Here is a 14,745-nt window from a genome sequence, read left to right on the forward strand (position 1 = left end):
ACAAGCTCTGACCCCGGCAGCTCCTGTTTCCAGTGCATGACGCAGCAGAAAGGGGCCGAGTCACGTGCAACGGGTCCTTGTTCGTACTCCATGAAGAAAAGTGAACCAAAGATGAGACAAATTGCCAAGCAAGGTCCGATGGTGTAGTTGGTTATCACGTCAGTCTAACACACTGAAGGTCTCCAGTTCGAACCTGGATCGGATCAGCTTTATTTTAATTTTTGCTTCCCCGATATTTTGCCCTGCGCTAGGATGCCTGCTCGTGTATGAAGGTTCATCCGAGGGGATCAACAACGAGGCAATGGAGGAATATTATTATTTTTAAAGTAACTTGCTGCCCGCATGATATTTCTCTCATTTTCTTTTGGGATGTTGGCACCAACATGTGATACGATGTCACAAGACATGCTCAACAAGCAGGTCCGCGAGTCATAACGAATAGCCAGGCGTGTCAGACATGTCCGGGACGTTCCGCAGCCTTGAGGGTTAGGGAGCTGCATTGAAAGTACGGATGTCGCTACCAAAAGAACTGGCTCACCGCCTTTATGCACAGACCATACAAGGTCGCTAAAGTTTTAGAAGGTATCTTCACTAACAATCGGCCACAATGCCCAGGCTTTAGTGGCTATAGTGCTTTGCCCTACTGTACTTTATGTTGCTTTTAGCGGATTCATTCTGCAGGTCAAATTTGGCGGTGAGCCAGTTCTTTTGGTAGCGACATCCGTACTCCATATCGGGTTATGCGTGTGTGTGAGAACAACCTTCATATCATGACTGTTTTTTAAACTCATATGGAGGATGCGCCGAAACAAAGAACCCGTTCACCCCTCACGTTTTCGGCTGTTTTGTTCACTCCAAGTTAGGCAACCAAGTTGCAGCAATGGTATGTGAGTGGCCATGCGCTGGTTACAACCTACAGGTAACATAGGGCTATAAATACTCACAACTTTCCCTCACTCAATTCTGGACAATGAAGCTCTACTTTGAATGAACTGTCGACCCACTTTGTCAACTCAGAATGGTGAGTGTGGCTGTCAAGAACCAAGTGAAGCGGCCCAATCGAAGCGCGACGCCGGGCTGCAAGTGGGGCTTCTTGGTACGTGCGGGGAGCTGGGCCAAAGAACCTTGAAGCGCATTGCCCCGGTACCGCCTCCCAGTGTTTGTTGATTTCTTCCTCCTCGAAAATGCTGAATTGACCACGTTCTCGCGGGCAGACTGCGCAGTATCTCGCCTTTCGCGCCCTAGTTCGTCTTTCAATCAAATATTAGCGATACGTATATTTTTTTTCGTCGATCAAACCGAGCAAGTTTTCTTTTCTTCCTATTTGCAGCGCGAATAGTCCGTTCGTTGACGCCACCCCCGGTCGTCATTGTTTTGGTGTTTGTCTGTGGCAAGAACGGCAATGGACTCGACCCACGGTAAGGAGGCTGCATCCCATTCAGTATCACCTCGGGCGCCCCTCGTTCCATGTACCGCAAACGCGACTCGGCTGGGCTCCGGCACTTCAAAGAACCCAAATACTCATAATCACATAGATGCTCTAGCCCTCGCCAAGCCTAGGAAGCGTCCTCGTTCACGCGGCTCAACCGCCTCGATTCACAGCGCTACGACCCAGGCCAACGTGGAGCAAAGCTTCGCCGAATCCGCAGACGTGTATTCTTCACAATGGCTTCCGAACGGTTCCAGCCATCCGCGAGAGCTCCCCAATGGATCGGCCCAGATGACGCCGGAAGACCTCCTCCTCGCGTCACAGCTGCAGGCAAGCCGCGACTTCGTACAAGACGCCCCTATGAATGCGCCAATGCAGAACGTTTTTTTCCATCACCATAGCCACAGCATGAGCCGCCAATCCTTGTCCGCTGAGTCCTTCGCCGGAAACACGAGCTTTGCGGATGACAGCCAAATGCTGGAGCGAGATGTCAACGACGACGGCGATTCCTTCCAAGGGCACCCGGCGCCAGCTAAGTCTAGCTCGCGATCTAATGCCAATAATGAGCTTGAGATGCGGCAGCTGTTCAACAGCAACAAGCATCGCACCCTAGAGGATGTCGCCAAGGAGCTGCTCGGCAATGATCGTGGGCCCAATTCGGAGCGCGCACGCCAGGTCTTTGCGATGCTCTGGTAGGCCACCAAACCTAGTGATCTGGCGAGGGTCATCGTGCTAATGAGACCGTAGGATTAATATGGTATGCTCCACAGGTAAAGGCTCGGTACCAAGAGGGCGTGTCTACGCCCACTATGCTTCCCGATGTGCCACTGAGAGGATTACCGTGTTAAACCCTGCGAGCTTCGGAAAACTGGTTCGGGTGCTCTTTCCCGGTCTAAAGACACGGCGCCTGGGCGTTCGAGGAGAGTCGAAATATCACTACGTGAATTTCCAGCTGAAGGAGGAGCAGCCCGACATTCGGGATAGCCCCATTCCACATCCGGTACCTTGGCCAGAGAATCCATCTTTGTCACAAAACTTCAAGTAAGCATTCATTTGCTTGCCGGTTGCCAACACATCCTGACGTTCGGTAGCACCCTGCCCGCCGCCAACGCTTCCTCCACGCAATCCGACAGAGCCGCCCTTCCCGCGCCTGCTGGTATTCAACAAGACGGGCCAAAGGCCACGCGGTCGCGGGATTTTCAACACAGTCTTTACAATCAACCGCAGGTGGCCAGTTTCGACCAGTTGCAATCGACGCTGGGCAAGACGCCACAGCTATTGCGCTTTTCGACCGAGACTTCCGAGACATTCAAGCAGACGGACGCAATCGTCCTCCCTCGAATCGAACCCTACCTTCCGAATGGCACGGATCCCGACGCGGCTAAGTCCCTCGTGGCTCTTTACCGCTCCTACTGCACATCCCTCGTCGAGTGTATCCGCTACTGCAAGGAGAAAGCGTTTTTTCACCTTTTTACGTCATTCCAGGGCACCCTTACCATGCCCGTACAGAAGCTCTTCGCAAACCCGGCCATTGCGCCGTGGATAGAAGAATGCGACTTCGTCCTCTACCAGCGCATGATGCGCATTGTCTCAGGATTGACTCTGCAGGTCGTGCCCAAGCCCGTTCTCGACACGCTGCGCAACATCTCGGAGCGGCTCGTACCGCATATCCGGGAATCCTTCCAAGGGCAGCCTCTCCATGTGGTAAAGGCTAAGGAGGCGCCAGCTACCATCTTTGCAGGGTTGCTGGACAGGGCATTGCGAGTCAATCTCACAGCTCATGCAGCCGCAAATATGTTGTCAAACCCTGCGAACCGCGATTTGATGTATATGGAGTGGATCACCATGATCAACGTTCGAAAGCTGGCCGAGAGCATCCCGTCGCGCGGGATGGATGATGTCGTCAATCTCCTGCTCAACGAGATGCGAGATTTGCTCAACCCGGTCAACGTCCCATGGGAGATGGAGTGCTTGACGGTACAAGGCGAGATCGCCATGCGGAATGGCAAGGCTCCACCTGAGGGAGATAATGAAGACGCGGAGTCGTCGAACGTGCTGGATCGTTGGGTGAACCTGCTCCGTTCCCTTCCAAGCCGGTTCCCCTACGCGTCTGACACGGATCTCGTCTGGTGTGTTCAGAGGCTGAGCACGGCGCTGATGAGAGACCTTACGATCGGGCAAGGGAAGAGCTTCGGGTCATGGTGGGTAACAAAATGCTGGATCGACGAGATGATTCAGTTCATGGCAGAGCAAGGGGGCTTCATGCAACAGAAGTCTACCCAGAGCTTTAATGCGGCCCCGAAGCGGCAAACGGCAAACCGGGAGACGAGCCACAAGGGGTCACGGTATAGCAGTGCCAGTGATGATTTTGGCATGCCGCGTGTGCCCGAGTCACAACCGGACCGGGCGTCGCTCCCCTCTGGGCCGGCATCCAACACACAGCAGACAACGCATGACGATAGCGGGATAGGCATCAGGACGCCCGACGAGGAGCTACCAGGCGACAAATTCAGCCTCACTCCGGCAACTACGCAGGACCTGTTTGCCGGGACAGAGTTGCAGGACGAGCTGGGCGATATATAAAAATTTTGTTTACCTTTACGGTGGATGACGGTGTTTGTGGGATCTATCTTTCGAGGCTGTTTTACTAGGGATGGTGTTGTGGCGTCATGCATCAACGGGGAATTGCTTCTGCCCTGGTGTCACGATGGGACGATTGGGATGACAGAGCTCACGGTATCATTGCTCTTGACGGCTATCATGGTTGACACGGGGTTGGTTGAATAATGTTTTCCAATGCTTGACGTCTCAGGAAAAGGGGGTGGTTATGTTTGTTTCTTTGGATGTTTCCAACGGGAGTAGCACTCCACGGGGCAAGGCTCAGGGCGGGAGTATACATAGTACTGTGCCCAACGTCGAAATCTTGATTGAGATTCCCGACAGATTTTGCATGTCACGGGTATTCTACGCGCTTCAAGCCGCAGCGTGTCTCGGAGGTAAGGCAATGTGCTGGCCTCTCCTGGAAACCGGTCGTCGAGGTCAATTGCTACGGACAAAGTGGCATGTGAATGTTATTCCTCCCGCCAGCCCCACATTCGCTGGATCGCACCGCTGAGTAATCGAGCTGACTGAGTGCCGGACATTATGCATGCACGAGGTACGCTCCATCCACGGCTATAAGAGACGGGATCCAAACATGGTTTATGTTTTCATAAGTTTCTGTTTCGACTGTGTAAAGTGGCCAAATAAAGAACTGTGCTTCTGAGTTTCAAGGCAGATACCTACCATCGACTCGACCAAATTTAGAGTTTAACATTGATGCGGCTCAGCCGCGCCCGTGACCGTCTGCTTCCGCTGTTTTGATCTGCCGAGGTTGAATGTCATACGGCCCAGCTAAGGCTTCAACTACACCATACCCAATCCATCTGCTGTTCTAGTAGTATCGCTTGTCGCTCACTCGCCCTTTTCCACGCCGAAACGCAATTTCTGTGGGTAATAATCGACAAAATGGCTATCGAAAAGGAAGGCACTTTTGAGGTCGATGGGCACAGTCTCTACACCAAGTCTTGGCTTGTATGTCAATGCCGCACTCCGCTCAACGGGCGGCATCTCTCACAATCGAGGTTTCCTGGGCTACCGGAGGGAGAGCACGTAGCTAACATGCACACCAGCCCGACGGCCCAACCAAGGCCAAACTGATCTTCTTCCACGGCTTCAGCGACCACGTCAACCGCTACCAGGCCTTCTTCTCGGCGCTCGCGGCCCGCGGCATCGCCGTGTACGGCGTCGACCAGCGCGGCTGGGGTCGCTCGGTCAAGAAGCCGTCCGAACGAGGTCTTACGGGGCCGACGAGCCGGGTGCTCGCCGACATGGCCGCCTTCATTAGGCCGCACCTCCCTTCCTCGCCGGCGGACGTGCCCGCGTTCGTCATGGGCCACTCGATGGGCGGCGGGCAGGTGCTCACTCTTGCATGCCACCCGGACTACCAGGAGAGCGTGGTGCGGCCCGTGCGCGGGTGGCTGCTCGAGAGCCCCTTCATCAGCTTCTCGCCCGAGGAGGAGCCGTCGGCGGTCAAGGTGTTTGCCGGCCGGCTCGCCAGCCGGCTGCTGCCCCACTTCCAGCTCAAGCACGAGATCGTGCCGGAGCACCTGTCGCGCGATCCGGAGGTGAGGGAGCGCCTGGTGCAGGACCCGCTGATGCACAACACGGGCACGCTCGAGGGCCTGGCCGGGCTGCTGGACCGGACGGGGGCCCTGGCCCGGGGCGAGGTCAGGCCGCAGCCGGGAGGGGCGCTCAGGAGTCTGTGGATAGGCCACGGCACCGAGGACAAGACGACCTGGTTCCCCGCCAGTCGCAAGTATTTTGATGAGTGCACGAAGGAGGTCAAGGACCGCGAGTTCAAGGCGTACGAGGGGTGGTATCACATGCTGCACGCGGACGGACCCGAAAGCGAGCAGTTCTTCAAGGACGTGGGAGATTGGATCCTCGCAAGATGCGACGGGGAGAAACCAGAGGCCAAGCTCTAGGGCGCATCTTCTTACTGCACATACACGTGTGGGTGAGCGTAAATACATACATGAATGTGTGTTTCAGAGTATTGTGGACATTGTGGACGATGGGCGGCCTCCTGGAGAACGGTCTTTGTTTTAGTCGCTTTTCAATACTCCCTTCCCGTTCAGGGTGGTATTGTTACGGCACCTACCTACCTACCTAGCTACCTAGCTACAAATTTGCGGGAAACTTGGCAATGCTCGGGCTGCGATGACTACCGACACTTAATGTAGCCCAATTGCGCACCTTCAGGGTGATCGTCGTGCGTTCTAGTGTAAACACCAACCGAGGCGATAACGTTAAGGCTGAAGCTGGTGGAGCTTGCCAACCCAGATCTCGGGTTCTATTCGGCTCGAGAATCGGGAAGTTGCCCTTTTGGTCTTCCGGAAGCCGCCGAGGAATGGGTTCTTCCTCGGGGTCAAAGCCCAGCCAGCAATCCCCCCTATCGAGATTTTAAAATCTCAAAATCCCCGGATCGACGTTCGAGAATCAGCTTTGACCATCTTCCCTCCGGCCCCAAGGTCCGCTTGTCGCTGCCTCGAAACCGCCAAGTGTACAGTACATACATACATACCAGGTTGCGAACCACTGCACTGCCCCACGAGGAACTAAGCGGGCGGAGCCCCTGGGTCGATCGTTAAAGCAACCATCAACCGTGAACACTTACGGATCATAGGAGGGGCGTTACGCGACTTGGGACACCGAAGCCCAGCACGATGACGTATAATGGGTTCCCCGGCTAGGGGATGAGCAGAACGAACGCCTCCAAACTCCAGACCACCGATTGCAGCACACCTTCAATGACCCCCCTGGACGGAATGCCGAGCTTGCCAACCTATTATTCTATTATTTCTCACCGCCAAATGCGGAGCAAAACCCCCGGCCCGCGTGTTGAGGCAGCCAACGGGTTGGCGGGTTGGATGGGGCAAAGCACAGCCGCTACTTGTACGGATTACAGTACATACATACATACAGTACACTAGTGTAACTGGCGCTGCCCCCCCATTGGATCTTGATCCCGTTTCACGGTCAGGAGCTTCCTTTCTGTTCAGCAGCCGTGTGACAGTGCGCACAGACGAGGGTACGTCTGGACAAAATTCTGCTGAAGAACGTCAAACGTCATACTCGTTTGCATCGGCGGTGAGGGCATACATAACATACCTTAACTTTGCCCTGCATCTCTCCATCACGGGACGACCGAGGTCCTTCAGAGAACAAGGTGGGCGCCTCATCTGGCGTCGGGCGGGGTTTCCCTCTGGAGCTCATTTGCGCGCAATCTTATCGATCAATCGGGGCTGCTATTGGGCGACTTATACCTTCTTCTCACCAAACCCTAGGGAGCTCAGACCGACACCGGATACCAGCACCCACGCCGACACCCACGCCGACACCCACACCCGCGCCCGCGCCCGCGCCCGTTGCAAAGCTGCCGCCGTGACACGAGACACTCGGGCGCCAACCAGCGATCTCGCGACGGAACCGCCATGGACGGGCCGGATCTTTCAAAGAGCATATCGCTCCATCCGCATCCCTTTAAGACTCAATCCGACTCGGCCAGCCGCCTGGCGAAGCCGCAGTCGCCCCGCCCTCCCATGTCGAGAGGCGGCGCCAGCACAGCGGTGGAGACCACAGAGGGCGGCGATGACGCGGCAGTCGCCAGGCACCCTTCGGTGGCGGCAGGTGATGTCGAGGTCGAGAGCCAGCGCGCGGGTCGGTTCCCCCTTGTCGGCGCCGGAAACGACCCCTACGGCCTTTCCCAGCGATACAAAACGGCCTCGCAGCTGGCCGAGATCAAAGCGAACACGTCCAGGAAGCGCGACGCCGCTCACCAGGGCCCGGGTGTCTCCGCCAAGGCGTCAAGGGCCAGTAGGCTGTCCAAGTATGTCAAGCCGTTTGGGCGCAAAGCGACTACGGCACGCCGCCTAGAGGGCTTCTACCTGGCCCAGAACGAAACCATTGAGCGGCTGCTCAAGAGCGTAGAGGAGCACCGCGCCGACGCGCGCCAGGAGCAAGGCGAGGACCACCTCAAGTTCAAGATCGCCGTATGGGGCTCCCTCGCCGCCAACATCATCCTGACCGCCCTACAACTCTACGCCGCCGTCTCGTCCGGCTCGCTCTCTCTCTTCACCACCATGGCCGACGCCATTTTCGACCCGCTCTCCAACATAACGCTCATTCTCACCAACCGCGCCGTCCGCCGCGTCGACCCCGCCCGCTTTCCCTCGGGGAAGGCTCGCCTGGAGACGGTCGGAAACATTGTCTTCTGCTTCCTCATGACGGCCGTGTCGCTCATCATCATCGCCTTCGCCGCCCGTGATCTCTCGGAGCAACATGGAGATCTCAAGCGCTTCCACATTCCGTCCATCATCTCGGTCTGCGCCGCCTTCGGTACCAAGCTGAGCCTCTTCCTCTACACCTGGTCCATCAAGGGGAAGTACTCGCAGGTGCGCATCCTCTGGCAGGACCATCGCAATGACCTGCTCGTCAACGGCTTCGGTATCCTCACGTCGGTGGGCGGCAGCAAGCTGGTGTGGTGGCTGGACCCGGCGGGCGCCATCTTTCTGAGCGTCGTCATCTCGTCGCTCTGGCTGCGCACCGCCTTCACCGAGTTCCTCCTCCTCGTCGGCGTCGTCGCCCCCGTCGAGATCCAGCAGCTCATCACCTACGTCTGCGTGACCCACTCGCCCGCCATCCGCCAGATCGACACGGTGCGCGTCTACCACTCCGGCCCGCGCCTGATCGCCGAGGTCGACGTCGTCATGCACCCGGACGCCACCCTCCAGGAGACCCACGACGTCGCCGAGGAGCTGCAGGTAAAGCTGGAGCGCCTGCCGGATGTAGAGAGGGCCTACGTGCATGTCGACTACGAGACGACGCATAAGCCGGAGCATGCTTTCAAGAAGGATCTTTGAGAGGCAGCTGGCGTGAAGGTGCTATGAGCTTATGCTGCGAAGACCCATGATGAGATGCATATCTGAGATATGCCGGGTCTTGTGTATGATACGATGGTCTGATCTCTTTAACCGTTTTGTGTTTTGTGTTTTACTAAGCCATGCTAGTTTTGGACGTCTCAATCCCAGTTGCGCGAGACTTTATCTGAACTCATGGGTGATGTCTAGGTGGGCAGGGTAGTTTGCAACCTCAAACCCTCTAGTTCCAGTGCTGGTGTCGAAAGAATCGAATCGTGGGCGGCCGAGGGCGATGGCATATAGAAAAAAAAAATAGATGTTTTCCGGAATATCACATGATGCCATAGTAGTGAGAGTAATGCTTGTTGTTCGAGTGGTCAGGCGCACAGATCGACAGCTAGAAATTCTTGTTTTTACTGTTCTGGTTACCATTGACCTGTGCCCTCCCGTTAATAAGATGGTGTCAGTGTCGTGCAAGGAAAGTGAGAGGTGGACAATGAGGTTGTTGACTCTAATAAGTGTGATTCGGGAATGCATGAGTTGAAAGGGTATCGGGCCCAGAAGAACTTCGAAATGTTTTCTTTCCTCCCAGAGGTAAGTGAGAGAGCCCTTTGGTAGAAGCGTTCTTGAAGTTCACATTCACGGTTTACCCAAAATAAAAAAGGACCCAGGAAAAGGTCCAATTGAGCAGATCTAATTTTGATTCAGGCGCTGACCAAGACTACCTAGTATACGGACTATATCCATTCCAAATACCTCCAGGGACCGTTCTGATCGTGGGGCATAGTGTATTGCATTGCGGAGCAACCCACGGGACAAGGGTGACGGCCAGAATGATGCAATGGTCCCGCCAGTCCCGTCGTGCTGTCAGCGGCCTTCGTGTCCCAGGCTTTGGGCTGCAGGGCGTTTCCCACCAGGCAGGGGCGGCTAGTGTACGGATACCGCTAGGAAGTTTGGTAGGTCGACTTGGAAAGATATTAGTATCCGAAGGTTCCATGTAAGGTGGTGTTCGTTCCATCCTCACCTACGACTGGTACTTTAGGTTAAGGTGGAAAAGTTGAGAGCAACTCAACCGACACTCATTCTTGAGATAGGAGCCTGAGACGATCTGGTATTTTTGAGCCTGTAGATCTGGTCCTGCCCTGGAAGCATTCGGGAATTCCAGCTGCAGACTCCCCTCATTGGGTGCCCTGAACGTGGAGTTCTGCAAGTCGCTTCCGTTCATCGGCGCATGTCTCAGAACTTAACGGACCGTTGAATCGCTCGATGAACTCGATGGCTTGGCATCGGGGCATCTCATTACCCGAGGACAGGGTTCAGTATGTATGGATGTAACTATGTATGTACTTGTCTGCAAGGAGATGAACAGGCCTGGACCGAGAACCCTGGTTGAAATACTGCGAACAGTACGGACGTATTGTATGTATGTACATCCGTACCTCGCGCATAGTTATCGCGACAGCAAGACTACGCGGCACTCACTTCATTGCAACATTGAGTGGTGCCTCTTTGGTGCCACCAGAAATGATGCCGGTGCATGGCGCACACTTTCCATTCCTAGCCTGATTCCCTAGCGGGTAACCTGCTGCAAGCCGCCGCATGCCGCGAGAAGGGACGACTGAAGTCCAGTGACTTGCCAGAAGAGTTCGGGTGCCCCGCAGAGAAATGGATCTGGTGCACCCCCAGCTCTCTCTGCAACGATGCGAATCCTTGGTTGGACCAAGCTTCGCAGCCCATCGAGGGTTCTCGACGGCTCTCTGCGATAACCGAGCTGGCGACTGCGCAGTGTAAACATTGAGCTGCGACCAGGGTCGCACATTAAGGGAAGATGCGCTGATTTGGCACCAGCGGCGCAGCCTTTACCCATCGCGCGTCTTCAACGATTATCCTTTCTTTCCTCTTTTGCCTTTTCTTTCTGCTTCGCGTCTTTTCGACTGGCGATTGTCCCTTCGATCTACCTTCCCCAAACCTTGGAACCTCTGACCTCCTGCCCACCTTCCACCTTGGTAGGTCGTTCGACTCGCTGTAGGTGCTCGGGGCAGTTGCGAGACGCTTCGTCCTAGTTTCACACACACCAGACACAAGCTATCAGCTACTTCTCTTTGCACCTTCGCCCGCCCGGGTTCTGATTCAGAGACGCTACTGAGAACCTTTTGCGCACCATGGCCGCGCAAGGGGTGGAGGATGTTTATGCCAGCGTGAGTTGTGGTTTCTATTTTGTCTGAGCTGCGGTTCGCCTGGGGAATGATGCACCACGCGCCTGGGGCGCGGCGCCGGTGCCCGACCCCGCCTGTGACCAGCAGAACTGGAACTAGAACCAGAATCAGAAGTACTGAAACATACGCCCTTGATAGCTTCTTCTGACAGACACATATTTGCCTGGTGAGTTTGGGACCCCTTTCGGTGACCTTGTTTGAGAACCCGCCTACGTTGAGCTCGGGTTGCTGACGTGCTGACCTCAAAAGGCGCCCTGGTGCTGGCTCACTCGCTCCGAGATGCGGGCACCACCAAGAAGCTGGCCATTCTGGTCACCCTAGACACTGTGTCGGTCGAGGTTGTCACGCAGCTCAAGGCAAGTCTCCCTCGGCCGCCATAAGACCGGTGGCGCACCGATTGGCTGACTGCTCGTCAGGCCGTATATGACTATATCATCCCCGTCAGTCGGATTCGAAATGAACACCCTGCGAACCTAGATCTCATGAACCGCCGAGATCTCCACTCGGCCTTCACCAAGATCAACCTTTGGAGGCAGACCCAGTTCCGCAAGATTGTCTATGTGGACGCAGATATTGTGGCGTTCCGAGCGCCTGATGAGCTCTTCGATCTCCCGCACACCTTCTCTGCTGCGCCCGATATTGGCTGGCCGGACCTGTTCAATACGGGCCTCATGGTCTTGACTCCAAATCTGGGCGATTACCACGCCTTGCTGGCCATGGCGCAGAAGGGGGTCTCGTTTGACGGCGCCGACCAGGGGCTCCTGAACATGTACTTCAAGAACGACTACAACCGCCTCAGCTTCAGCTACAACGTCACGCCCTCGGCCCATTACCAGTACCTTCCCGCCTACAGACACTTTCAGTCCACCATCAGCATGGTCCACTTCATCGGCAGGGAAAAGCCCTGGTTGCAGGGCAGGGACAGAGCCTTTGGCGACTCGCCTTTCGACCAAATGCTGGGAAGGTGGTGGGCTGTCTATGATCGGCACTATCGGAGAGAGGTATGTCCTCCAGGTCATGGAGAGGGAGGGCTGCTACTAAAACCGCTAATGTAGGCCTCTCGAGGTGAACCCTCACAGCCAGAGCAGCGGGTTCCGGAGATTGTGCAGTATTTCGTTAAGGGCGAATTCCAACCTACCGTCCGTTACGTTGTTCCTGTTGGCGAGCCCCCAAGCGAGCAGTTTGGCAACTTTCAGGATCAGCAATATCAAGCTCATGATATGCAGCACTTGCAGCAGCAACAGCAGCGGCAGCACACGCATCAGGCAGAGGCCTTTTCCGGCGAGCTTCCACACCAACATCATGACCAACCCCATGGAGCTCACGAGCAAGCTCAGCAGCATCATCCTGACTTGCAAATGCCACGTTCGCCTAAGCCGCTATCGCATCAACAACACCAGGTGTCAGACCACCAACGCGGCCCTCAACCGCCGTCGCAGCCTGGGCCCCAGCCCCAAGTAGAAAGTACACCCAGTTGGGATGCTCAGAGGTACGTCGCTCTCAGGCCGTGAGGGCAGCACAGGAAGCTAACAGCTTCCCCCCCCCTTCCCCCTTCCCCGCGTAGGCAACCCCCACCCCTCGATTCCAAGCCCGAGGCGATGAACTTCCCGCAAACTCACTACGCCATGTCGTCTGATACGGCTCCGTTCGTGCCGCCAGAGCGGTATCCTACCCCTCCCAAAAATATGTGGTACGAAATGCCAAAGGCGCGCCCGGCGAAACCGGAGGAGAAACCCAAGCCCATTTTCCCCTGGGAGACACACCGGCCAAAACCGACCCGCGTGTTCGCTTCTGTAACACAGCTTGAGGCGCCGGCGACTGGCCCGGCGGCCAAGCACATTGGCGAGGCCAGTGAACCCCCACAAGGCTCGCACATCACCCAAGCCCAGCCGGCGGTATCGGGTTCGTCCTCACAGTCAGCCACGCAGCAACAACCGGGCGAACCACACACGCCGCCGCTGCGGCAACCATCGCCACTACAATCGTTGCCGCCACAGCCATCGCCACCAAAGCCGTCGCCGCCCGGTCCAAGCCCTCGCCCCGCGCGCCCCGCGCCTGCGGCGACCGCAACCGACATTTGGTCTTCCTTCCCGCGAACCAACGCTTGGGACAACGTGCCGGAAATCAACCGCTACGTCGACCGCGCGCTACAGAGGCACCGCCGCTCGCGCAGTCGAAATCTGGCTTTGGCGGGGGGCAGCGGGGACGGAAAAGAAGCAGCTGCTGCGGTAACAGAAGAGTTTGGCTACGCTTTTGCTCCGGCAAGGAGGGGTTCCAAGGTGACAGATTTCCCCAGCGAGGACGACCGCCCGAGCCTTCCGGTGACGCCGGCGCCAATCCGAAGGCCGCGGCGCTGGGGCAGCGGTACGGGCGGCGACTTTGGCGGCGGCGGCGGCACGGGCGAGGGAAGGGAACAGCTGTCGGCCGCCGAGGGTGTGCCAGGGCAGGCTGACTGGGTATGTGTGCACGGGATCCGGTGGACTCCCGCAGACTGCCTTTGCGAGCTGGCTAACATCCTTCGTTCCTACAAGGATCCTGCGGCGCAGCTGCAGAAGCTAGCCAAGGAGCAGTCGGAGCTGTTGCTGAGACGGCTGGGTGGCGGCGGTCGTGGTGATAATGAAGGAAAAGAAGAAGTAGGGGCCGGGAAGGGGTCTCAGGGAGAGAAGGCGCAGCGGGGGGAGATTCCCCTGCGTCCGCTGCCGTTCGGATCTGAAGGCATCAGGTCCCCGACCTATGTCGCTCCCACGCAGCCTGCGGTCGTAAGTCCCACGCCGATCAAACCGCACACGGGCACGAGCCCGGTGAACAGGTTCTTGGCCGCGGCGCCTGATATTGCCCCTTCGCAGGAGTCCTCAGCCGCGACCGGAGCTCCTCAAGGTCCGGTCCCTGCCATCCCTTCCCCTAGCTATCGGGGCCCCGGGGCAGCGTTCGAGAAGGGCGAGGACGTGCCTACCTTTGAGACGCCCGCGTTGCCGACCGAGGAGGAGCGGGACATTCTTGAGACGTGAGGCAAGATACTACGTCTTGGAGCCGGAATACCCGAACCCCGGAATGGCAATCGGTGACCGAGGACGGGTTTTGTATGATACGAAGCGATGCCGAGCGACATGGGGCTAATGAAGGCTAATGAAGGCTAGTGGAAGGGTTGGAAGAAGGCGCCCCGTGCTCATGGGATTGTGGTTGAGTTGTTTGGTTCTTGACGGCCTAGTTTGTGGCATTTGACGATTTAATATCCTGAAAGTGGTATATCGGACTTTGTTTTGCTTCAGTGCATATCCCCTGCATTATACATATACGGTACAAAAGCATTCTTGCCCTGCGAAGGATTGTCCCAGAGCTGGCTGGTTAGAGAGCCATATTATCTAGCTGCAGCGATTGGAGTAAGCCCAACAATAGGAGCTCCTGTTGCTGTTGTCCCGATTCATTGACCAGCCCTGGTTAAAATAGTTAAGGCACAACATTCGGATTGCCCATGCTTTCGCCCAATCTTCGCCTTGCCGCTATCTGAACTTTCGAACTGCCCTTCCTCAAACGAAGAAAAGCGACTTATCTCTCCCACTCGAAAAGACCTTTCGTACATTACGGCATCACTTGTCCAGAAAAAAAAATCTCCAAACAAGGGCATCGTGGCGATTGCCAA

General features: G+C 56.4%; 4 protein-coding genes and 1 non-coding gene across 5 annotated transcripts; all 5 read left to right on the forward strand.

Moving 5' to 3' along the window:
* Positions 1-132: 132 nt before the first annotated feature.
* On the forward strand, positions 133-206 carry MYCTH_t61. Its single transcript has one exon. It is a non-coding gene; the product is annotated as a tRNA-Val (tRNA).
* Positions 207-1,179: 973 nt separating this feature from the next.
* Positions 1,180-4,134, forward strand: MYCTH_2301302 (uncharacterized protein). The gene is made up of 3 exons (XM_003661606.1): positions 1,180-2,121; positions 2,177-2,470; positions 2,521-4,134. Exons 1-3 carry the CDS (start codon positions 1,403-1,405, stop codon positions 4,010-4,012), a joined length of 2,505 nt encoding a protein of 834 aa, XP_003661654.1. The 5' UTR covers positions 1,180-1,402; the 3' UTR covers positions 4,013-4,134.
* Positions 4,135-4,631: 497 nt separating this feature from the next.
* MYCTH_2301304 (uncharacterized protein) lies at positions 4,632-6,269 on the forward strand. The gene is made up of 2 exons (XM_003661607.1): positions 4,632-5,002; positions 5,101-6,269. The coding sequence occupies exons 1-2, from the start codon at positions 4,937-4,939 to the stop codon at positions 5,953-5,955; spliced, it is 921 nt and encodes a 306-aa protein (XP_003661655.1). The 5' UTR covers positions 4,632-4,936; the 3' UTR covers positions 5,956-6,269.
* Positions 6,270-7,213: 944 nt separating this feature from the next.
* Positions 7,214-8,982, forward strand: MYCTH_2301305 (uncharacterized protein). The gene has a single exon (XM_003661608.1). It carries the CDS (start codon positions 7,465-7,467, stop codon positions 8,890-8,892), a length of 1,428 nt encoding a protein of 475 aa, XP_003661656.1. The 5' UTR covers positions 7,214-7,464; the 3' UTR covers positions 8,893-8,982.
* Positions 8,983-11,052: 2,070 nt separating this feature from the next.
* Positions 11,053-14,467, forward strand: MYCTH_2301308 (glycosyltransferase family 8 protein). The gene is made up of 5 exons (XM_003661609.1): positions 11,053-11,087; positions 11,244-11,271; positions 11,355-12,106; positions 12,161-12,594; positions 12,670-14,467. Exons 3-5 carry the CDS (start codon positions 11,588-11,590, stop codon positions 14,111-14,113), a joined length of 2,397 nt encoding a protein of 798 aa, XP_003661657.1. The 5' UTR covers positions 11,053-11,087; positions 11,244-11,271; positions 11,355-11,587; the 3' UTR covers positions 14,114-14,467.
* Positions 14,468-14,745: the final 278 nt, after the last annotated feature.

This window comes from Thermothelomyces thermophilus, chromosome 2 (assembly GCF_000226095.1).
Source record: "Thermothelomyces thermophilus ATCC 42464 chromosome 2, complete sequence".
Lineage (NCBI taxonomy): Eukaryota > Fungi > Ascomycota > Sordariomycetes > Sordariales > Chaetomiaceae > Thermothelomyces > Thermothelomyces thermophilus.